The sequence below is a fragment of the Monodon monoceros genome, unplaced genomic scaffold (genome assembly GCF_005190385.1).
Source record: "Monodon monoceros isolate NGI ecotype Baffin Bay Population unplaced genomic scaffold, NGI_Narwhal_1 Super_Scaffold_12, whole genome shotgun sequence".
Classification (NCBI taxonomy): domain Eukaryota; kingdom Metazoa; phylum Chordata; class Mammalia; order Artiodactyla; family Monodontidae; genus Monodon; species Monodon monoceros.
This window is the reverse complement of record NW_021703768.1, coordinates 88,571,491-88,597,319: the sequence shown is the minus strand read 5'-3', so window position 1 is coordinate 88,597,319 and position 25,829 is coordinate 88,571,491. Positions and strand designations below refer to the sequence as shown.

General features: G+C 36.3%; 1 protein-coding gene across 1 annotated transcript in view; it reads left to right on the top strand.

The window, feature by feature from the left end:
* FBXL17 (F-box and leucine rich repeat protein 17) overlaps positions 1–25,829 on the top strand; it is a 475,771-nt gene that overhangs the window by 129,141 nt on the left and 320,801 nt on the right. Inside the window, exon 5 of the mRNA XM_029219153.1 lies at positions 13,402–13,509. Within this exon, the coding sequence (XP_029074986.1) occupies positions 13,402–13,509 (108 nt within the window). The remainder of the gene's footprint in view (positions 1–13,401; positions 13,510–25,829) is intronic.

Sequence of the window (25,829 nt, the reverse complement as noted above, 5' to 3'; positions counted from 1 at the left end):
AGTTGTGGCACGTGGGACCTTTGTTGCCGCCTGCGGGACCTTTGTTGCCGCCTGCGGGATCTTTAGTTGCTGCCTGTGGGCTCTTAGTTGTGGAATGTGGGATCTAGTTCCCTGACCAGGGATCGAACCCAGGTCCCCTGCATTGTGAGCGTGGAGTCTTAACCACTGGACCACCAGGGAAGTCCCCAAGTTTTCTAAACTTATATGAGTATTATTTAGGTTAAAATAAGAGAATCAATTTTAAAAAGCCTTCTCCCATGGTTTTTTTTCCTTTTTTAGCATTTGTTTTCTGTGATAATGGAGTATTGATGTAGAACTTTGGAAAAGAAGAACATAAAGAAAATTAAAATCACACATATAATCCCACTACCAAGAGGTAGTTAACATTTTATCTCCTAAGTTTTTTCACTCTGCTTATATACTTAATAGAATGATGTTTAAACTCCTAATAATTATATATCCTGCTTTTTCAATTATATTATATTTTCCGATTTCATTAAATGTTTTAAGAAGATATGATCTTTCATGGCCACATAGCAGTCTATCAAAAATATATACCATCATTTAACCATTATCCTAATTTTAATACATTTGGGAGGCTTCTGTGTTTTTTCACTACTACAAATACTGCTACATTGAGCATCCTGGTCCACAAATCCGTCTCTGGTCTGCTGAGCCTATTGCTAGGAAGTCCCCAGATGTGCTCTTTTTGGGTAAAAATGTGTAACACCTTTAAGATTTTTACACTGTACTTTAAATAAATGTACATAAAACTCATCTAGCACAATGCCTGGCAAATAGGCACTCAAATACTGACTTTTAACATAGAAATTCTGCAGTATACTTGTTATTTCATCTTCAGTGATTTGGGTTTTCTAGTACCTGCCTTTCCTAGATTTGACTGATTCATTCACGTATTCCATAAATGTTTAATGAGCACCTACTATCTGTCCAGCCCTGTTAAGGTATATGTTAACTTGGACTTGGGGAATGTTATGAAAATACTTAAAAACCTCCTTTGACCCCTTTTTCCTGAAGAGATGAATCTGGGTCTTGATGTTGTATACCATGAGCTCTGCCCTTTCTGAGCTTCTGATTTAAAAAAATGAAATGAAACGTATTTATACAATATAACTTTTTTTTTTTTATTCTGCCAAACTGACAAGGGAAATGCCTTTTTCTCACATTCTTGTTACTTGGCATGGCTTCCTCTGTGAAGGTTAAGTGTGTGGACCAAGTGGACTAGGTCAGGGTGGGTGATGGACTCGCCATGTTACTTCTAGTTATTGTGGGAACCTTATTAAAGGAGGTGGGATTTTATAAGCTGTTTGAAATGTAAGAACGAACATTTAGTGAGCTGTGAATGCATTTGTCTGACATGATGAAAAATGTATAACCTAATTTTAGGTTTTGTTTTTTGATAATAAGTTTTCTTGTTTAAAGAATGTGAAACATGAATATGTAAGAAATGTTCTATATTCATACATTAGGGTGTTCGTATGCTTTTTTTAAACAGGTGATTATTGGCTCTCACTTATGATTAAAACACGGATTGTTAGGACTTTATACCTTGGTTAGATTTTATTTATCCTGGGAAGCATTTTTCTCTTGTTAAAATATTAATCTGAAATATTTTCACAAACACAAGTGACTTTTGGAAGGTCGTGCTCTTGCTTGTATGTATTTTCTTTTTGCAAATTATGCATCAGCCTCCCAGGGAGGAGGTGGTTCTTTGTGGTTATAGAATATTATACTTATAATAAACTAATTATATATTGATGAGTTAAATTCCTTATAATCACAGGTAAGAAACTTTGCTATTCTACTTATTATCTAAGACATTGGATACTTAGGAGCATTACAAAGCCCAATTTGGGTGTATATACTTTGTTGTGCTTTCCAAAGGCTTTAACAACAGTAGGAAGGTACTGTCATCTCCAAGGGCTGTTAGAGTATTGTCAAGTGAGAACATTAAAAGTAGGATCAATATACCCTTAGAAATATAAGGTTATTTGGATTACTTCCTTTTATTATCTATAATTTTAGATATATTACAAAGTACAGGTAAACTTGTTTCGTACAGTTAAACTTTCTACTTTTATTTTACTGAATGAAAGTCTCATTTAACTTAACATTTTTCCATCGATACATAACTTCAGCCTGGTGAACAAGTATACAATAGACAATTTATGTATTGTCATTTCTGTTTCTTTTTTTTTTTGTCATTTCTATTTCTAATGGCCCAGTGGTAGGTAGGTGGGACATATCATAACAGAGACTATCATTAAATGCTGCTTTATATTCCATCAAGTATAATGATAGGAATAAAAGTTAATTTTGTACAATAATGTTTGAAGTGACAGTTCCATGGAACTGGGGAAAGGAAGTGTATACATTGAGTAGTGACTAATCTTTATTAAGCACTTCGTATGGTATGTGTCCAGCACATGGGAATTCTCTTGGAATGCTCACAAGAACCCCATTAGGTTTCTATCTCATTTTCACACTTTTTGGAAAACAGATAACTTCTTTAAGGTAGTAAGCTAGTAAGATGTGGAGCTGGATTGCAACCCAGTCTGAGTTCAGTGATTTCATGCAGTCAGATAATCTTACATTTCTTTTTGAGATAAATAAAAAGTTTAATATCATTGATTTGAAATTAGTACAATAATTATATTTAAAATGCTTTCATTCCATATTATGACCAGCCAGTTAAGAAAGGTGTGACAGTGGGCATAAAAGATTCAGAAGAAACATGAGGAAAAGGAAAGGGAAGAACCAGAGAAAGGAGGTAAGGTGACAGATGGAAACACAGGAAAGGGGAGAGGACAGCAAATGTCCTGGAGAGGAAGAGATATTCAGGCAGAGGTTGGGGAAGGAAGCAGAGAATGCCCAATTATATAGAAAAGGAGAGAACCCAGATGGTTTGGAAGTCTAAGTTACCTTATAATGGTGGCTTTTCCCTTGCTTTGTGAACCTTAGCGTGCCTTTCGAAATACTAACTAGCTCTTCTGCTATTCAGAGTGCTTCCCCTGTTTTTTGTGTGTTAGCCTTCTGGGACTTAAGTTCATTTCACCCTTTGCGATGAAACCTCAATCGAAGTTAGATGATTCAGAGTTCAAGTTGTGTTTACTACTTCTGTTTTTTCCTGTTTTCTTACATAACTCATGATACATCCACACAATCAAATTTTGGTAAGTGATCTGTCTGGTGGATTTAATGTAGCCTTCAGTCATATTCTTATGATTTTCTCCTTACACTCTTTGAAATGAATCCTCAAATTAACCATATCTCTTAATTTAAAAGTTTTATTTAGGAATGAAATAAAGCTTGACAGAATGGAAGAGGCTTTATTTTCAGAGAATTAAAACATATTTTCTGTGGTGTGACCAAAGAATTAATTGTATGTTTATGAAGCAACTACTTTATTATCAATTATGTTTAAGGTCTCAAATTTAGTGCTCATATAGATTCTTTGGTTGTACTTTAAGTATATTATTATGTTCTAATGAAAAGAGTACTGGGCTCCTATGTAACCCTGTACAGATTACTTTAACTTCTCTGTTTCTTCCATTTGTAAAATGGAAATTACACCTGCCCGTTTATCTAACTGGGTGAGTGGACAGATGTATATGTGTACTAGAAAATGCTTTGTAAATATTATTGCTGAATACAACTATGGCTGTTAGGTTAGTAGATTTCTTTTTAGATTACTCCTTTCATTAATTAAAGGATGCGCAGATGCAGAATGGACTAATTGTTCTGTTTCATTTACATTACCCAAATATTATTTCAATAAAATAAAGCAGTATTCGTCAAAGAAACTTGGTCAAAATATTAAAGGAAAGTGGTTGAGTCATACCTAACTTACCATAGATCTTTTTAATAGGGACAAATATCTATGCCATTAGTTCTGGACCAATGTCTTTCCCTTTCACAATACTTTAATGCATAACTTATAAATCTCTTTTTTTCAGCCAATCTGACTTTTCCAAACCCAGACTAACATTAAGCAAGACAGGATGAGCAAAAATCAGGCAAGGTCAAATAAGCAATCAAATGATCAGATCCTCATTGGACACTAATGGAATTTTAGACTTTTAGAAAATGATTAGTTATGAATCTCAATGCCCTTTGTTGACAAAAGGTCAGTTTTTATAAAATTGTGGTAAATTTTTAATGAGATTTTTAAATTACCGTGTTGGATTGTTATCTCTATAAAACTATACATAGTTCATTTTTCATATTAAGTCTCACGTGAACATTTTTGCTGGAATGATAAGGGTATTATGGCTCTGATTTTTTAAAGAGCCTATTGTTAGAGATATACTGAAATATTTACTGATAAATGTGATGTTTTAGAAGTGGATGCGGCTATTAATGAAATAAGGTTGGCCATGAGTTAGTAACTATTGAAGCTAGGTGATTGGTAAATGGAGTTTTATGTATTGTTTTTTCTACTTTTTTATATTTTTGGAATTTTTCATAATAAAAGGGTAAAAAATTTTACTGTTTTGTGCTTCTGATTTGCTTAATGGAATAGTTGTATCATGCTAATTAAAAGTCAAAGTTGTATTAGTAAATATGAGTTCTTAAATAATCCTTATTTTTCTCATGATATATAAAAGCAATACATATTCTAGCTTGCTACTGAAATGATATCAGGTGTATAATGATATCAGACATACAATAGCTTAAAATGTTTGAGAAAAATCTTATTTGTAATAATTGAGTATAATTTTTAGTTATATTTTTGTCTTCTTTCTACATGTACTATGTAATTATGGCATATATATAGACAGTAATAATTCACTGACTACTGCAAATGATTATATTAAAGTAGTGACCACACCTATAATAAATGTTTTTTCTTATATCTTTATTGGAATATAATTGCTTTACAATCTTGTGTTAGTTTCTGCTGTACAACAAAGTGAATCAGCTATATGTATACATATATCCCATATCCCCTCCCTCTTGAGCCTCCCTCCCACCCACCCTCCTTATCCTGCCCCTCCAGATTGTCACAAAGCATCGAGCTGATCTCCCTGTGCTATACAGCAGCTTCCCATTAGCTATCCATTTTAAATTTGGTGGTGTATATATGTCAGTGCTACTCTCTCACTTCATTCCATCTTCCTCTCCCTCCTCCCCTAACCCCACCATATCCTCAAGTCTGTCCTCTACGTCTGCGTCTTTATTCCTGCTCTGCCACTAGGTTCATCAGTACCGTTTTTTTAGATTCCATATATGTGCGTTAGCATACGGTATTTGTTTTTCTCTTTCTGACTCACTTCACTCTGTGTGACAGACTCTAGGTCCATCCACCTCATTACAAATAACTTAATTTTGTTCCTTTTTATGGCTGAGTAATGTTCCATTGTACATATGTGCCACATCTTCTTTATCACACTTATAATAAATGTTTAACATTTACTCCTCTCACTAGATTGTAAGGGCAGTCTGTCTTAATCATTGTATGTAACACAGTACTTGGCACATAGTATTTGCTCAGTAAATACTGTTGTCTGACCATAGTTTAAAAGAAAACTATTTCTGTTTAAATAACATTATTTTAGATTTCTTTCTAAAATTTACTAACGATATGAAAATTTTATTACATAAAGAGCATAGTGAAAAGGTCTTAATGAAATGATTTATAAAGTGAATCTGTACCAAGTGTTTTGTCTCCATATTTAGCTATTTCCTTTGATATGATCAGTACCAATTTGTTTTGTGTTTTTGTTATACTATTTCAAAGGAGGGGACTTTCTAGTGCATTAATTGTGAGTGTACACTACACCCTGTGAAAAATAATACAGAAAAACAAAGGAAGGTGAAAATGAAAAAGAATTTTTTCATAGAGTTTGAAGACTCCACTAAAGCAATGGAGAAATTTTGTGTTCCATTTTAAAGCTCCTACAAGTATAATGTATGGTTACTTGGTATCTAAGTAAAATTTCTTCATTTGGGACTTTTATCATCACAGTACTTCACATAGTACTTCTTTGTCTGTTGTTAGACGTGGATGCTTTCCGACTCTGGCACGTGCCTAGGCCTCACTGAGGTACCCCTCTGTGTGGTATGCTACTGTTCACGTGGGGGCGGGGACCTGCTGCAGCCATAGTCCACTGGCAGCCTCTCTGAGGCCAGAATACCCCTGTAGCTTGTCCTGGGTACACCTGCTGGGTTTTGAAGTACAACTTTCCCTTTATCACCCTTCCGTTAGAGTCTTCAATGAATGGCTCCATCAATTATGTGCCTGCCGGAACTCAAGGAGACCTTACAGTTTTTTAATCCCTATATTACTCATGTTACCAATAAAATAGATTACCTCCCTCCCTCCCTCCCGTATCAAGTCATAACCATTCTGCCAGGCTTTCAACCCTCCATAGTCTAGTCACCTCTTCAAACTTGGTTTCAGATCTAGTCAGAAGGTCCTGGGAAACTGAACTAAACTAGACTGGGATGCAGTACACAGGCTAAAATATTCCCAGGGATCTTGCTAGTAGTCGTGGCAGCTACACTTGTTCATATCCCAACCTGTCTCCTCTCTGCTCTCTGTACCTCATCTTCATACTGCACTAGTACTTGACATGAGGCATCGTGCATATCGTAGGTACTCAAATGTTTGTTGAACTAAAGGGATTTAAGAGACCGAGCAACTCTGAGTGAAATAAGCCCTTTACTATAAATGTGCTTTCTTCAGTTTTGAAGGTATTGCTGATTCTAGCCATTGACTACTGGGGTCACTTCTCTTCTGCTTTCCTAAACCAATAGGGGATACTTAGACAACCAAACTCTACTCCAGCTGACTTCTGCCCAGAAACATACGACTCTTCTAGTCTGATGAATTTTGCTGAACTGGAACACATGGAAATGTTTTTGCCCTTCGGTTATAAAGCTCAGTTAGAACCCAGCCTAAGCAGATTGCTTTATGCTGGCTTTATTTTGCATTCAGAAAGTGAGGGCACCCCATAGGCCCACGGACCACTCTGGCTGAAAGACACGAATAAAAGTAATGAGGTTAGCATTCTTCCTGGAAAATTCTTTAGGAAGTAGACTCACTATGTCCTTGATCCCTGTTGCTCTTTGTCCTTGGAGGTGGAAAGAAGGCCTTGAATTGGTCCTAAAGTCCTAAGTGAGATTAGGTAGTCACCCTGCTAATTTCCTCCCATTCGTTTTCCAGTTCACTCCAGAATCAAAGTGCTGCTGTTTCTTTCTTTGAAAGCTGTATATCCCATTCTTAGCCATGGCTTCTTTGTGGCACTTGGAACCAATAAGATCAACAGATCAAATTTTCTTAGCATTAAAAAGGACTTGTTGGGCTTCCCTGGTGGCGCAGTGGTTGAGAGTCCGCCTGCTGATGCAGGGGACACGGGTTCGTGCCCCGGTCCGGGAAGATCCCACGTGCCGCAGAGTGGCTGGGCCTGTGAGCCATGGCCACTGATCCTGCGTGTCCGGAGCCTGTGCTCCACAATGGGAGAGGCCCGCGTACCACAAAAAAAAAAAAAAAAAAAAAGGGCTTGTTTTTCAACATCGAAACAAGGCATTAACATGCATCAAGACAGGACTTCATTCATTCACTCCTTTTCATTTTGGAGCCCCTGTTGTGTGCCAGGCCCTGTGCCAAGCACTGGGCTTAGCGCAGTGAATGGGATAGGTGGGGAGACCATCACTTAGTGAGCAAGGGTAGGGGGTGGTGGGGTGATGAAAACAGGTGGAAGAGTTAGGGAGGAGTCAGATTACGCAGGGCCTGGTAGGTTATAGAGGAGTTGGGATTTTATTCTTGGCGTAATTGGTACCATTGGAGCATTTTGAATGGCAGACTGACATGATCAGATTCACACTTAAAAAGATCACTGTGGCTTGATGGGTGGAGAACAGATTTGCGGGGTCAAGAGTGGCAGAAAGAGGTCCAGTGTGCAAGCTATTGAAAATGTCCAGGAGAAGGAGGACATGTCTTGGACCATGGTGGTCTGTGGTATTAGTACAGATGGCAAAGAGATAGCCCCATGTATACCCAGGGTCATCTTCAGTACTAATATTTGGAGGGTCTAGTTAGTTGTGAATGTTAGATTTAGTTATGGGACTGTTTCTGGATTGATTTCATAAGACTCTTTAAGAGAACTTATTAAAAGTATATATTTCTGGGGCTTCCCTGGTGGCGCAGTGGTTGAGAGTCCACCTGCCGATGCAGGGGACACGGGTTCGTGCCCTGGTCCGGGAAGATCCCACATGCTGCGGAGCGGCTAGGCCCGTGAGCCATGGCTGCTGAGCCTGCGCGTCCGGAGCCTGTGCTCCGCAACGGGAGAGGCCACAAGAGTGAGAGGCCCGCGTACAGCAAAAAAAAAAAAAAAAAAAAAGTATATATTTCTGGGTCCTGAATTAGTAGGTTTGGGGTGAAGTCTAGAGAAAACTTTTTTTTCTGAACAAGGTCACAAAATACTTTTATATTATTTAGGACACTCATGTAGGATTACACAGAACAATTCTTTGATGCCAGCAGTATAAAAATGTCCAAAGATTGCTCCACCTTTTTAGAGTTAATACTACAAATTCCTTTCCTCCCCAGATATGCTAGCATCATTTCCAAAAGTTAATCTTTCAGTGCAGATTACAAAACCCTTTTCATTGACTCAGTCTTACTCTGATAAAGATAGATCTCTCCTCCCATGTTCCAAGAAAACTTTGTCTTAAAATAAGAATAAATTGCATCTCTTTATTTAGAATCCTGAAATTTTTGTAAAAGCTTCTCCCATTCTTATTTTCTTATTCTTTAATTTTAATCCTTTTTAGGTGAAAGCGCTTTCCTGGATTATCAGGTTCTACTTACGTGGTTTTATAATTCACTACCGTTAATCCAGCTTCTTCAACACCTCTGAATTAGACTACTCCAGCCCTCTCCTATGCTTTCCTCTTTTGGGAGGGTTCTCAGGATATACAGGACTATCACGGCATTGGCAGCACACCTGGTCTACCTTTAGGAGATGAAAAAAGTAATCAAGGGAAGCACTTCTCTTCAGGAAATTCTTTAAAAAGTAGACCTACTGTGCCTTGATCCTTTTCACTTTACTTCTCTGGGGCTAAAGGGAGGGCCTTAAATTTGCTTTTGAGTGAAATTAGCACCATGAAATGAATCACAACCTAGTGTGTATAAGTTAAAGGGCATGGGTTTCAAAACCTAAAAGACCAAAGTTTAAAGCCCCACTTTGCCACCTGCTAGTGATTTGATTTTGGGGAAGTCAATCTCTAATAGGCTTATTTTAGTCACCCGTTAAATGGGGAGAATGTTGCCTCTCGAGGCTATTATGAGCATCTCCTGTGATGCATAGAGAGGACTTAGCTTGGCACACAGTAAGGCCTTAGTAAATATAGCCATTTTATTATCTACTCTCTCTTAAACTCTTTAGCTACTAGTACCCCAGACCTCAACAGAGTGAGCTGTGTCCAGAGACTGAATCCCTAGATTCAACAATTCAAAAAAAAATTTGTAAACAATAACTCTCCAAGCAAAATTAGTGACCCTGTACTGCTCACCTTCTGTTCTTTCTCTTTCTTCTAGCCCAGAATAGTTTAGTCATGTATGAACACTTCAAACACAGTGGCTATTACATTTGCCCCGTTTTAGAATTTTCTAGGCCTATTGTTTCTACCTCCTGGAGAAGTTTCTCTCTTGTAGCCACATTTGATCTCCCAAGAAACCACCCTCAAAGGATTTCTGAGTGCAGCTTTCAAGAGCTTATGAGAACTAACATTTTCCTTTTCCCTCTGCCCCCTGTGTTTCTGGTTTTCATTTGCTTAGGGTTTAGCAGCTAGAGAAGGCCCCCTTAAGGTTCACAAATGGAAGCTCTACAGGAATCTTTGTGTGTGTTTATATTATTGAGGCTTTTCATGGTTCTTGTGACTCTGAAGGCACAATAGACATTCCCTATCACCAGGGCTTTTCCACCTTGTAACACTAAATGCACTTGCATGCTTTTCATGCCGCTATAAAAGTATAGGCTGGCTTTTAGAATGCCAGCTTAAGGAGACGGTCTTCTCTACGTCTGTCATGTGAAGAGATGACACTATTGAATCTGAGGTTCATCCTCTTTATCTCCATCACAGCTTTGACTAAAAGATCAAAATCTGCTTTGCAAGCTGATCTCATTCCCCCTTGATTTTCCGATACTACTTTCCAAATCCTGAGCCACATTTCTCTTTGCATACGAATTCTTTTCTTCTGCCTGCTTTTCCCACAGTCTGTGAGTAAGTAAGATCCTTCAAAATCAAACCGTTACAGGTGTCTTTTCAACAAATAGCGCTGGGGCAATTCATATGCAAAAAAAAAAAAATGAACCTTTCACCTTACTTCACACTATTCACAAAAATCAACTCCAAGAGCACCATAGACCTAAATGTTAGAGCTAAGACCACCATTAAGGAAATGAAAAGACAAGGCACAGAATGGAAGAAAATATTTGTGAAACAAGAATTTGATAAAGGACTTGTATTCAAGTTATATAAAGAACTCTTACAACTTAAGAAGAAAACAACCCGATTTTGAAAATGTGTAAAAAATTAAGCTTATACTTATCACATGACTCAGTAATTCCACTCCTAGATATTTACACAAGAGAAATGAAACATAATGTCCATACCAAGACTTGTATGTGAATGATCACAGAAGCATTATTTATTAAAGCTCCAAACTGAAAACAATTAAAATGTTTATCAACTGGTAAACAGATAAACAAAATGTAGTATAGCCCTACAGTGCAATTCTACTCAGCAATAAAATGAGCCAACTATTTATACATGTAACACCAAGGATGAATCTCAAAAACATTACACTAGTGAAAGAAGCTAGATACAAAAGACTACTTATGATAGAACTCTATATGAAATTTCTAGAAAAGGCAGGTATGGATGTGTAAAGCATGGTTGTCTAGCGGTGGGAGCTGTGATTGAACATATGGGCATAAGGGATAAAGGGAATTTTGGGGGTGGTGCGATGCAAGTGTTCTACAACTGGATCCTGGTGTTGGTTGCACAACTGTTTAAGTTTAAGGCCTTTTATTAAGTCTCCTAAAACACATCTAAGCCTACTAAGAGTGTTTCTATACTCCAAGGACTTACTCTGGTCTTGTTTGGCTTATAGGACTCTGTTGATGCTGGAGGCTCCTCCGGGCTCTCTTATTCTGATTCCTTGAGCTGAAAGAGAAAGACCCACCAAGCACATTTTAATACCTTTTTTTCTTCTCTCTGAAAGCTCTAACACCTTGGACTTGAGCTTTCTTGTGTCCTTAATCCTTATCTGAATTCCTCTTCCCCCTTTTGAAGGTGGACCTAGGAGAGGCCTGATGTTAGAGTGAGATTAGGCAGGGTTATTTAACCAAATGGCCATAGTTATTTAACCTTTGTTCTCTCTCATCTTCCCCGCCCACCCCACTTTTTAATAGAAGTTTGTTTTCACTAAAGCTTCAGGCAGTTTTAGTGCCTTAAATATTCTTTGTTAACATAATGTTTTTAGAAAGCTGAGTGTCAGGAAGGCCCATTTTTAATTTATCAATGGCACCCTTACTCTTAATCTGCTGAAGCATACTTTACTTTTGAGGGCAGAATTAATCTTTTATCAGACGTACCATGGATGCTGTTGGTTTCATTATTTTAGGAAAATGTTCTTGGGTTGTTTCAGAATTAATGCTACCCACATACGTTTATTTTCCAATATCTATTCAGAATAGATAAAGAAGATACAAAGTAAGAGTCACCCATATTAAATTTAATGCAAAGGAGATGCAAGTCACTGCTGTTTGAAAAACTAACAGTGGTGTTTAACTTGTTGATTTCATCTTGACTGTGAGGAAGGTGAATCTGAAATTAAGCCTATGATAGAGAATATTTGGACCTTCTTTAATAAGCTACAACTTTGTGGAACAGTGAAGAAAATGTTAGCACAGTTATAAGAAGATAATTTTATACATGGAAAGTTTTTGGAGGTTGAGGGAGACAAAAAAGGAATTTCAGTCTGCCCTTTGTTTAAAGCAGGGCCATGTAGAAATGCCAAAAGCTGTCAGTGTAACTTCTTTGCAGCTCTGGGGCCTCAAGTTTTCACATCCCTAAGAGTCTCTTAGGGGCTTGTTAAAAATACAGATCCTTGGGCCACACCCCTTTTGGCTCTGAGATTTTACTAAACTCCTCAGGGGATTCTAATATGTATAACATTAGGTAAGGTTCTTCAGAGAATCGGAATTAGTATGAGGTGTGTGTGTGTGTGTGTGTGTGTTTGTAAAAGAGATTATTGTAAGGAATTGGCTCATGTAACTATGGAGGCTGAGAAGTCCCCAAATCGGCAATCTGGAGACCAAGGAAAGCTGATGGTGTGCTCCTAGTCTGAGTGTGAATGCATAGGAACCAGGAGAGCCAATGATATAAGTTCCGGTGCAAGTTTGAGTCTAAAGGTAGGAAACTGGTGTCTCAACTTGAAGACAAGGCAGAGAGAGAGAAAGAGAGAGAGAGAGCAAGTTTTCCTTCACTCAACCTTTTTGTTCCATTCAGACCTTCAACGGATTGGATGTGACTAAGGTTGAGTGGTCACCTTGGGGAGAGCAATCTGCTTTACACAGCCTACTGTTTTAAATGTTAATCTCATCCAGAAACACCCTCAGACATACCCAGAATAATGTTTAATCAAATATCTGGGTGCCTCGTGGTGTAGTCAGGGTGACACATAAAATTAACCATCACACCATCCAAATCTGAGGAATTTGAAGCAGTGAGGGACAAAACCAGATTTCTTGGAAGAAACACTTGTAGGGAGAAACCTTATAAAGAGACCATTGTTGCACTTTAGGAAGCAATTGTACAATTTCAGTTATAAAAGATGTCCAGACTAGGCAAATTCATAGTGACAGAAAGTTGCCAGGGGCTGGAGGCTGGAGTTGGAATAGGGGAGTGACTGCTAATGGGCATGGTGTTTCTTCTTGGGGTAAGGAACATGTTCTGGAATTAGATATTGGTGATGGTTGTACAACTTGTGAATATGCTAAAAACCGCTTGAACTGTTCCTTTTGAAGGGGTGAATTTTGTAGTTTGTGAAGTGTATGTCAATAAAATATGTACATACCTATTGAGAGAGATGTGAAGAAGTGGAGGTAGATAGTGTTGACATCTCTGAGACATTTTCTGTGAAGAAGTAAACAAACATGGGGTGATAGAAAGGGATGTGGGGTTGAGGGAGGATTTAAAAAAAAAACCACAGGACATATTGCAGCATGTCTGTATATGGATTCAAATGATCCATTGGAAAGGGAAATATTAATGATGCAAGGTAAGGCAGAGGGAATTTGCAGTAGCCAAATCCTTAAATCCACTCACTGTAATGCCACCTTGACTTTCTTCATGTCTCTTCCCTAGGTGACAGATCAATCGGTGAAAGCATTTGCTGAGCACTGTCCTGAACTTCAGTACGTTGGCTTCATGGGTTGTTCAGTTACTTCTAAAGGAGTCATTCATCTAACCAAGGTAGGAACCGTGGCTACGTCTCCTTAGTTTTTCCGAGTATCATTCATATCAGTGCCCTAGCAATGTTATACGTACTTGAATGAGGACTACTCAGACCATTATAGAAGTGTAAGTAGTGTTTGGTAAAATTAAAATCACTTTAAGGCAACAATACAAAATCTATCCTTTCTGAAATGGTACATTCATTTAAACAAGAAACTTTTTTGCTTTTTCATTTGCTAATGACTATGAAATATATACATTAAAGAAACTGATATATATGATAAAACATATTGAGATGTTAATGTATTGTGTTAGAAGATATTTTGATGAAAGTGTTCACTGGTCACATATCATTAGATCTTCTGAGCATTTGGCTTTTAAGAAGTGAATATGGTCAGTGCATATGATTAAGCTGAGTATGTAACGTGAAAAGAGAAGCAAATGTATGTCAAAAATTAACTTTATAGTTCAGAGAGTTTACTTATATACCAAATATATGAAATCTCATATTTTAGCAATAATGAAAATACCAGTTCCTTTGTAATCTCTCCCTTTCAATGTGTCATCTCTGCTGTTTTTCAGAGTTCTAAAATAATTAGGAGCTAATTCTTATATACATGCTTTAGAAAACTGGTTACTATAAAATTTACTTGTGTATTATCTGAAATTTGTCAGGTCTCTTCAAGCTTACAGCTTAGCGGGATATAATGTTTTTCTTTCTTCCTAGGAAAAGAGCAAATGTTTACGAGTTACCTAGAACAATGGCAATAAGGCCCAGTGGATAGGAGTCTGGGCTCTGTTGTCAGCTCCTGTTTGAATCTTGGCTCTGCCATTTATTACCTAAGTGAGCAAATTATTTTTCAGGGAATTAATTGAAGTAATATATGCAAGATGCTTGCCTCAGTATCGAAACCACAGTAAGTGCTAAGTAAACTTTAGCTACTATTATTAAAATAGGTGCTACAATATCTAAATTGCTGGAAAATCAGAGCAAACTTTGGAAAAAAAAAAATCAAATCACTGTTCTAGTCTAGTGTATCTGAAACAGAGCCTGTGGTTGTTCTGTGTCTTAAATGACTGATCAGCTTTAATTATATTTTGAGGATCAGAACCTAAAGCCAGCAGAGAGGACAGGCACGTTATTCTCTCTTATTGCTCTATCAAAACATCTCAGTGTAACCAAGACCATATGTAACCATAATTTTTTATTCATTTTCTATAACCTTGGCCTGAACATTTTGGTAGATGAATATTTTTCTCGTCACATCTAATGCTGTTTATGGTGTAGAGTAGAAATGCCTTTGGATGAACAGCTTGTGCACAACAAGGGTTATAATGACCGTATGTGGGCTTTTTACGATCACTTGAAATTGTACTCATTAAAGACAAAACAAGACTTATTAGATCAGTAAGTGCTTCCCTGAGCATTTTGAGATGGCCAAAAATTATTGTACACTGGTACTTAAAAGATCAGAATTATTTTCTTTGACAAAATAGTAGCGATAGCAAATGTCAGCTTTGGAAGGCTTAATTTGCTGAGAAGATTATTGTGAAGATTATATACCAGGATTGGTGTTTTGGCCTGTTAGCAGTCAGAATCTACTGGATTCATATCAAAGCTGGTCCACAGCGTTTTAGGAGCATCTTTCTTGCTCAGCACAGTATTTGTTTTGATGAGAAGGCTGATTTGTAGCATAATATTGCTTAGTTTCATGGATTCGGGTAAAGGCAAGGTAGCATTTTAAACATGCATAACTTTTGGGAAGCTATTTTGGTTATCTTATCTCTTGAAAACCAAGGGTAGAACTCAAGTTTTAATAAAATAAAAGCTTTTTTGTTAAAATATTTGCATTCTGACAGTGTTTTTCTACTAAGACATTATACAAAGTATAATTTACATTCACAAAATGTCTGTAAATATATAAATGTTCCTAGAAAGTTGTGTTACCCTTATTATAATCATGGTATATAGCTCTAAATAATTTATTATCAACATGGTGTGTAATTCTTAAGTAAATGATTAGGGAGATATGAGATACAGAGTGTTGAGAGTTACTGGTATAAATACATTTAATTTTATATGATTTAGAAAATCTCTCCAAGTTATTAATTTACTAAGTCTCTGGCTCTAAGTTTGCTGCTAGAAGCAGGTGCCATAAAATCCCTGTGCCTTAGTTTCCTCCTATGAAGAGATGTGCCTGTATTAGGTGATCTATCTCTAGAGTTTCTTACAGCCAGACAAATCTCTGAACTTGAGTCATTGGCCTGGACGGGACTGTGAGTGGCTGTCACTGAAACTAAGGAATGTCAAGTCTTTAGTAAGTTAGAAGGGAAAATTGGGGATTTGTGACATCTTAGATTGTTAAATCAAGGGCAAGAAGACAGAAGATTGGGAATAAATGGAAGAATATTGATATTCTGTTACTGTGGTCTCGTGGACTTAATTTTACTTTGATGCTCTCAGTCTTGGCTGGACTCTATTTATTGATGACACACCTTTAGTCTTCAGATAGATTCTGCTAATATCAAGCAATATTGAAGTAAGGGGCCTTCCTTCTAAGCTGCTGTGACTATGTAAATGAGAGTCCAGAAGTAGCCAAGACTGAAGGCCCACAGGTTGAGAAGATAAAGTCAGCTTTACCAGAGTGGGTTTGGAAGCAATGATAAGAACTTTTGAGGTCTCTAACAGTTGAGAATGTTAATGACTTGTATCCGGCAGAATTGAGCTTCCTCCAACACAGGTGTGTTCTTTTCACTGCCATGTACCTATTTATAAATGTAAAATATTCTTATCATGTACTTTTGCTCTCTTTCCCACTTTTCAAAAACAAGTTCAGCAAATGCAAATGTATAGTTAACCCCTAGTGACTAGTGTAGTGCCTAAATATCATTTGCCACATTAAGGACTAATAGGAACATGTCAAAGGACCCAAAAGCCAACGTGAAGTGCCTCTCACTGGCCTAAGCTGGGATGCGTTGAGCATCAAAAAGGAAAATGGCTGAAATGGATTAAAACAAATGTATAAAAGTCATGAGTTTACAATGATCTATAAAAAAAACAAAACAGAACTGGATTTCTTCTTCCAGTTAAGATGGAGTAGTGGGGACCAGATTTACTCTCTTCCCTGAAACAACCTAGAAAAACTGACAAAATATATGAAACAATGGTCTTCAAGACACTGGATATCAGACAACCAAGGACAGTGATCCCTGAGATCTAAGAAACAAACAAGAGAAGCCCTATGCTTGCCTTCGTCTAATATGTTGGAAGAGTTTCCAGCTTGTAGCACAGAGAGGGATAACCTAGGCAAAACTCAGCAGACTATCTGAGTTGAGACAGAACCGAAAGTCCAGGGAGACCAGGATAGCCAGAATTCAGAGGACAGAGTACCAGAGTGGAGAGAACTTGCATAGAAAACCCCAGAGATTGGAGTATGCTCTCCCTTCCTTGCTCATCCCGTCCTAAATAACCCATGAGTAAAGAAGAAATCAAAAGAGAAATTAGAAAGTATTTTGAACTGAATGAGAATGAAAACACAACACATCAGATTTAGTGATACTACTAAAGTATTTACTTTAAATACCACCAAACACCTGTATAAAAAAAAAAAAGGTCTCTAATCAACGACCTTAGCTTCTGCCTTATGAAACTTGAAAAAAGAAAAGCAAATTAAACTCAAAGTAAGCAGAGGAAAGGAAATTATAAAGATCAAAGTGGATATCAATGAAATGGAAAACAAAAAAAGAGAAAATTAATGAAATTAAAGGTTGGTTCTTTGATAAACTCGATAAATCTCTATTGAGACTACTTAAAAGAGAGAGAGAGAGAAATTGCCAATACCATGACTCAGAGGAGTAACATAGCTACAGATTCTCCAGATATTAAAAGGATAAAAAGCGAATATTATGGACATCTTTCTGCCTCTAAATTCAACAAGTTAGATGAAATGGAAAATTTATTTGAAAGATGCAAACTTCCAAAGCTCACTGAAGAAGAAATAGATTACTTGAATACCTCTATATCTCTTCAAGAAATTACGTCTGTTGTTAAAACCCTTCCCTCCAATGATACTCTGTGCCTAGATTGCTTCATTGGTGAATTCTACCAAATATCTGATATATTTTAAAAGCTTTATCAGTAAGAGATACATACTTGAGTATTTACTAGTGAAATGACACAATGTTAGGGATTTGCATTAAAATATTACAAAGGGATAAAAAGAAAAAAAAGTGGATAGGCCACTAAAGGAGACAAAAATGGCAAAATATAGATAATTGAGCTGGGCTATAGGACATGGCGGTTCATTATATTATTCTCATTACTTATATTTGAAAATTTCCATAATAATAAAAAAGCTTTTAAGGGGTTAAAAAGTTAAAAACGTTGCTATTAATATAACATGATAAAATCATACTGTTCAATAGCATGCTTTTTGAGAATGCATAATACCATGGAAAATGCTCAGGATAATAATTAATAATCATATACATTAATATATAATATTAATTTAAAATCAGTTGAACAGATAAGCCAATGGAATCTGAAATGTCAAAGTGACACATTATTTTTACGTATAGTTGGAGTGCAAACCTCAGAAATGCTGTGGGTTCATGAGTTTAATGCCACAGATCCATTGTGAATTGACTTAGATCAGTTCAAATGATTTCTACCAGTAGTCAGGAAGATGCTATTTTATATGACTATTAAGGATGATGGTGAAGAATTTTTGACAAAATGTTCATTTTCATTATATGCTATATAAAAATTTATATTTGTCATAACTTAAGATTGTTGATAAATTTAAAAGTTGTGTTTATTAATTAATGATATAATTCTGATGATATCTTAATTAATGATATTAATTCTGATGATACCTTAGATCTTATTGTTGCTTCAGTTTTTCAGTTTATAAACATGAACTGAATTCTTAGGATGTGTCAGATATGGGTATGTTTGTTTTTGTTTTTAAATAGAGGGTTTTTTTTTTTGAAGGTAACAGCTAAAAAAATGCCCAAAGTTCAGATATTTTCTTGGACCATATCATATTAAAGAACTTTTTTAAAAACACATATTTTAAAAGTGCTTATGGCTGAAAATATGAAATATTTTCTGAAGAAAAACAGAATTGATTTTTTTCAGTCAATTTAACATAAGTAAGTGAAAGAATGTTCATTCATGCAGCTAACTCAATTTTCATCTTCCTTTTCATGTTTATTCAGAGACTAGAAATGAAAGATGAACTTTCTTGTCTTTCAAATTTCCAAACAACAGATCAGTTTAGAATGTCTTATTCTAAAGGCAGAACATATTATTTTGCTACTTTAGGGTTGTTTTAGCTGTTAAGTTGTAGATTATCATTTCATTTGTTTCTGATTAATTATAGGTACTTGAGTGATATTTTAAGATGTGGCAAGTGTGTGTTCTTAAGTTCATTCAGCTCTGAAATATTCCCTAGTGAGTATGACCAGTGAGGACTCTGAAGAGGTATTTGTAGGATGACTGTGCTTTTGGTTCTTTTTAGCTTTCCGGGAGTTAAGAGTTGAGCCAAAAATCAAGTGTTGAGAATTTAGGCACTGATTCTCTAGGCCTGGTGTGATCCATTACTAGATTTTTTCTTTGAAGTTCACAACGGAGAGCAAACTGCTTACTGCTGTCATCAAAGCTAATAGGATGACTGCTATTGTATGACCTAGGGCAAATCACCTAATCTCTTAGCCTCAGTTTTCTCATCTGTAAAATGAGGATAGTAATAACATCTACCTATCTCTCGGGTTTTAGAGGAAGAGTGCTTGGCACATACTAAAGCAGCATTTGAAAAATAATATATATAAATAAATAAATAAATTAGAAAAATATTCATCATTATGTATAAAAGCTTCTTATAACTCTTTAGTCCTAATCCATTCATATTCTTTTATTAAAATAAAAATGAAAAATAATTTTCATGAAAATAAATCTTAGTTAAAAACTTTATGACCCTTCTTTCTACCTGAGTGCCAAGGCTGAATGTTAAGATTAAAAACTGTTTGTCTGCTCTTCATGGTTTTGTTTTGTTTTTTCCCCTTTAATACACTGAACAGCTAAAATAATATTTTAAATAAAATCATTAAAAAAATTCCTACCATAGCAATATACTGAATCAGAGGAATACACTTTTGTACCTTATTTTTTCATTTTTTTATAGAAATATAGGGGATTTACATTGTTCCATTAATTTCTGCTGAACAGCAAAGTGATTCAGTTTTACATATATATACATTCTTTTTTGTAAATATTCGTTTCCATTATGGTTTATCACAATATTGAATATAGTTCTGTGTGCTATACAGTAGGACCTTGTTGTTGATCCATTCTATGTATAATAGTTTGCATCTGCCAATCCCAAACTCCCAATCCTGCCCTTCCCCACCCCACCTCCCCCTTGGCAACCACAAGTCTCTTCTCTATGTCTGTGATTCTGTTTCTGTTTCATAGAAGTTCATTTGTGTCATATTTTAGATTCCATCTATGTGATATCATATGGTATTTATCCTTCTCTTTCTGACTTACTTAGTATGATAATCTCTAGGTCCATCCATGTTGCTGCAAATGGCATTATTTCATTCTTTTTTATGGCTGAGTAATATTCCATTGTATCTATATACCACATCTTCTTTATCCATTCATCTGTTATTGGACATTTAGGTTGTTTCCAAGTCTTGGCTATTGTGAATAGTGCTGCTATGAACATAGGGATGCATGTATCTTTTTGAATTACATTTTTGTCCAGATATATGCCCAAGAGTGGGATTGCTGGATCATATGGTACCTCTACTTTTAGTTTTTTAAGGAACCTCTATACGGTTCTCCATAGTGGTTGTACTAATTTACATTCCCACCAACAGTGTAGGAGGGTCCCCTTTTCTCCACACCCTCTCCAACATTTGTCCTTTGTAGACTTCTTAACGATGGCCATTCTGACCAGTGTGAGGTATGTTGTACCTTATTGTTATTGCGCAAATTAGTGACTTTGATTTTTATTTTTCTAAATTAGTATAGGCAGTGTCTACGTAAGCTGTGGCAATTTATCACATTTCTTTTTCATTCTGTTAAGTCAGTAATATCTATTCAGTGAGGCTACTCTTTTTATATTTTACAACTCTATTGCTCCTACTCTAGTTGTAATGTATATTTGTGCTACATTTTCATTTCCGCAACTACAGCAGCAAGATGTATCAATGTGACACTAGTAAAATAAATGAATTCATCTTTCAAATGACTCAGTTTGTGAAAGTCCTAACAAAGTAAAATGAACAAATGAATTTCTTTGTTGCATCTATCCTTTGATAAAATGGTTGCTTCAGGCTCTACTATAAATATATAAATACAAAATGAGGAAAGCTGGCTATCTTTTTTGAAAGGGCTTTTCCTGGATCTTGGCTTTATACTTTAAATATTATTTTACTTTGCTTATGTTATCCTCAGTTCACTCCTTGAATTTTTATCACACACTTGTTCGTAAATTATGGTTTTCATTGCCAGTATTCTTGTAAAAAAGGATTTCAACTTTATTTATCTGGTCTCTAACACATGAGGTCAGTCTTTATCCAAGAAAGATATTAGGAGACACTGCTTTCAAGCTCTTTTTGGCTTTCAGATTCATTCACACTGTGTTGTAACAGAAATTTTATTTAAGGATCAGTGTGAATCTGCTTCATTCAATCTTGTGGTTTATACATAAATGCATAGTTATATCAGGCACGGATGGGGTCACATCTCTAAATTGACAGAATAGACTACCTGAATTAGAGAAACCAGATCTGGGGCTTAATGAGAATACGTTATAATGAAACTTAATGAGGAGATATACTACTGAGGGAAAGAAAGTAAGCAGATCTCATTTATTAATTTTTTTATTAAAGTAAAGTTAATTTACAATGTGTTTGTTTCAGGTGTACAGCAAAGTGATTCAGTTATCATTTATTAATTTAAAATAAACATTTACTGAGAATTACAGAGTTAGAGTCCAATTAATTTGAAAACATTCAATTGATTAAAACATTGACAGTTATATTCACTTAATAGTTTTGAACATTTATAAAATATTTAATGGTGTTTTATTATCAACTAATTCAACTGTCTTATTTAAACACTATTTTCACTGCCCCTGGGCAGGTCCTGTTAGCCACAGGGAAATGCTTGCATATGTACATATTATATATTCACTTATACACAAACACAGTACATGCCCACACTGTGCCAATCATTAACCATAGAGAATCCAAATTATCAGATTTTTCTTTACAATTTTGTTTAACATTGTGCAGTGTTTATAATGATGGCCTAAGGGGCTCCTGAATACTGAGGGGAAGAAAAATTATGTTGCATCTTTATTGGAGTCACATTCTTTGAAAACAGGGAATTCATTTCCATGGTAACTCTCTATTAGTCAAAAGTTATCTATGTAACAGCTGAGGTGTGTTCTAAAATTTTATCTTGGAACCTCAGTATTTAACCAGAATTTGGGTCTACATAACATTACTCATTATTTTCCATAATAATTTTTGGAATAGAGTTTGGTTGTGAGCTCCCTCTTCTCCTGGCACACTGGCCCAATAATAGAGTCCAATAGCGTCTACTGACTAAAGGCAGTTGAGCTCTTCGTATGTTTGCTCTCCAGCCCAGAGGTATCACAGGTATTTACACAAAAGCTGTTGATCACAGTGTACTTACAAAACCATCAGGAACATAGCTGCTTCCCCTACAGTAGACTTCCTTTCAATTGATTGTATCCCAGTGGGATGATTGGCCATCAACATTTTTTTCCAAGAAAAAAGGTGCCCACTGGAACTTTCTCTGTTATATTCATTAGTGGAAATGCTTGGTTATTATGTTTGATCAGAGGTACTTTTCAACATGCAATTGGCTATCAATTTTTGATCTTTAAAAATGAAGCAATACCCCTGTGCCTGAGAAAGCAGAAAGCAGCTCAGGATACTTTTACAGCTTTCATCTAGCTCAAAGGAGAAAAAGTTTATTAGCACCCTGGGTTTCTCAGACAAGGTGTGGGGAATGCTCAGGCAGTTCTTCCTTTTTCTGGGTTGTGATAATGAACTCTCATTAGATTGACTACTTCTTTTCATTTTGGAATCTGGCTCCCCCTTCCCCTTTCTTTCCTTTTGCTTTGTGCTGGTCTTAGGTCTGTTAGCCCTCACATCCTTTCTTCTCTCTAAGCATGCTCTTATATATCATAGGAGGCTTCCCCCTGCAGGCTGCATTTAGTGGGAGGCAGGAAGGCATAGGGAGGGAGACAGTCTGGTATTTCTCAACCTCCCTGTCTGTCTCAGGTAACATTTCTGGCAACAGCTTCATCTCCATGGTTCCAGCCCTGGACAGACCTCCTGCAGCTCCAGCTTGTATTGGAAGACCAGGCCTGTGGCCATGAACACTGAGTCTTCTTTCTGTCTCCCTAGCCTTAGGGTGTTTGTGGCCTCCTGCTGCTGCTAAATCTGTGGCTTACATTAGTCTCTCCAGTTTGTCTTCTCACCTTCTACTTCATCAGAATAACCACTTTCCTTAATGAAATTCCCTTTGTGTAATTTGATAAATGCTTATGGTGGTTTCTGTTTTCCTGGTTAGATCCTAATACCTATTCCTCTTTGTGTCATTCAGGGTTTCTTATGCAAGAGCACATCTAAGAGAATAGAACTGATATTTATTTCCCCTTAGAAAGTCTGGTAACAATGGGGATCAAGCACAAAGCAGAGAATTGCACATACTATAACATTTAAATTAGACTTGACGATTCCTTAGACACTCTCTAGCCATACTTTGGTCTTGGATCTAGAAAAGCTATAACTAGAGAGGTAGAGGAAGCTAGCTATGTGGTAATTAGGAATAATGAAGCTACAAGACTGTGTGATTCTCAAGAATAGGATAGAGGGCTAGGTGCTTAATTATAAAAGAATAGGGTTTTTTTTGTTTTAGTTTTTTTGGTGGTACGCGGGCCTCTCACTGTTGTGGCCTCTCCCGTTGCGGAGCACAGGCTCCGGACGCGCAGGCTCACCGGCCACGGCTCATGGGCCCAGCCGCTCTGCAGCATGTGGGATCTTCCTGGACCGGGGCACGAACCCATGTCTCCTGCATCGGCAGGCAGACTCTCAACCACTGCGCCACCAGGGAAGCCCAAAGAATAGGTTTTATACATGACCCTAGAAAGAGTAAAATTTAAATGTTTCTCAGTGCTGTAATGTATAATGTCAATTCACAGAGGCAAATGTAAAGAAAAATATTTGACTAAATAAGTTAATTGCTGTGAACTAGTTATTTGAGTTACCGATTATTAGTTACCAGTTAATTTAAGTTATATCTTGGATGGTTTTGACTGACAAGTAAAAAGTAACATGCTGGGCTTCCCTGGTGGCGCAGTGGTTGAGAGTCCGCCTGCCGATGCTAGGGGACACGGGTTCATGCCCCGGTCCAGGAAGATCCCACATGCCTGTGGTGCGGCTGGGCCTGTGAGCCATGGCCGCTGAGGTTGTGCGTCGGGAGCCTGTGCTCCGCAACAAGTAACATACTATCATGTCAGTACGTCTGTTTATTTTTTAATTTTCAAAAATCTTGGTCATGCTTTTTGTTGATGTGAGAAGGTATAAGTGACCCCAAAGTACATAATATTAAAGTAAATCATAAATTTTGATAAACTTAGCTATATACTAGATACTGTTATTTAAATTTTCATTTCAATTAGTTGAAGCTTTTCAACTCATAGATGGAAGAAACTGGTTGAGAGAACAGAATTAGTTCTTTGTATCAGAAAGTAGTGCTTTAATATATAAATCAAAGTTATATAATTTTTACACTTCATTTTTGAAAAATTTGCATTTTATAATAATAATGTAGTTTCATGTTCTATGTTACTTAAAATCAAGGAAAACTTCATAAAGACCTTCTTTCTGAGTGCTATTTCTTATTGGTATCTGATATACTGCCTATAGCATAGTCATTAACCTAGAATTTTAGATCATTTACTTCCAGCTGTTAACATTGAGTATGATTTGTACATTGTAAACCAAATGCTGTTGCTTCTTGGAACTGCTTTTGTAGGACAAAGGTAAAACTAAGTAAAACAAATGGGACCTGATTCAGTGTTTTGTAGAGTTCCTGATTTGGATTTTGAGTATGAATCCTTACATGCTCTTTAAAAAGTTTGAGTTTTCTAAGATTTTTCTCACCTGGAAAGTGTTCATTCTTTTATTATTATAGGTGATTGTTGCACTTACGTAGTATCAAGTATAATGCCACAAATGAAGATTGTGGAAGAAATAGTATTTTTTCCAAATGTGCATCCTGATTTTTTTCTTTCTTGCTAGTAAGGGTGATCTGATTGATTCATTTTTAGATTGTTAATATCAGACTTATTAATATTTAGATTAATAATATCAATGAATTGTTAATTCATTTTAGATTGTTAATAACAATATTAGATTGTTAATACCAACTAGAAGGGGTATTTGAGGCTTTATTTGGGGACTTCAGGAGGGAGGGTAGGGGGGCAGAGTTACATATACATTTTGGAATGTTTCTTCTCATAAAAATGGCTTGGAGATTGAGAGAAGCGAAAGCTAATGGATGCCTAGGTTAGCTGTTTTCTTCCTGAATGACTCAGGGCGCTCCAGACCTATGGGGTAAGCCTCAGAGAGAAGCTGCAGGTACCTAATGAAGGGGCCTCATGCTGTTCCTCTGTGAACAGTACCTGGTCACAGATTAGCAAGACTAATGTCTGAAATTAAGTTTTGGGCCTCTTTCACTCTGAACTTTGACTTTAGTCTAAGGCTCATAAATGAGAGTGTAAGCCCAAGGGATTTTCCATGTGAAGGTGAATATTCTAAACCAGAAAGAAAGAAATCAGTTGCATATTCTAAACCAGAAAGAAAGAAATAAAAGGCACTTCATTTTAGAGAGTAGGTATATCATTTCTGTAACATTTTTTGAATGCCGGAAAATGACAATATATGCCAGAGTATTTTTAATTAAAAATCATTAATGTCGTTTCTTTGTTTTTCAGTTTCATACATTTAGAAATAAAGAATGGAATAATTTGGCTGTTTGACTTTAATAGTATAATATCAAGAGGTCAATGTACAGGTCACTTGGCTTAGATATGATAAGCTTTGTCTTGGGCTAATGGCATTTCAGTTATTTTACTACTTTTAAAAATAAGGTCGTAAAACTTTTATTTGGAATATATTTCCAAAACTTTTGACACATTGAAGTGTGATAAGTGGATTCAGGTGACCGAAATGGGTTCAAAATTCCATGAATTGTCTTTTTTAAAAAAACAGATCTGTGAACTTGG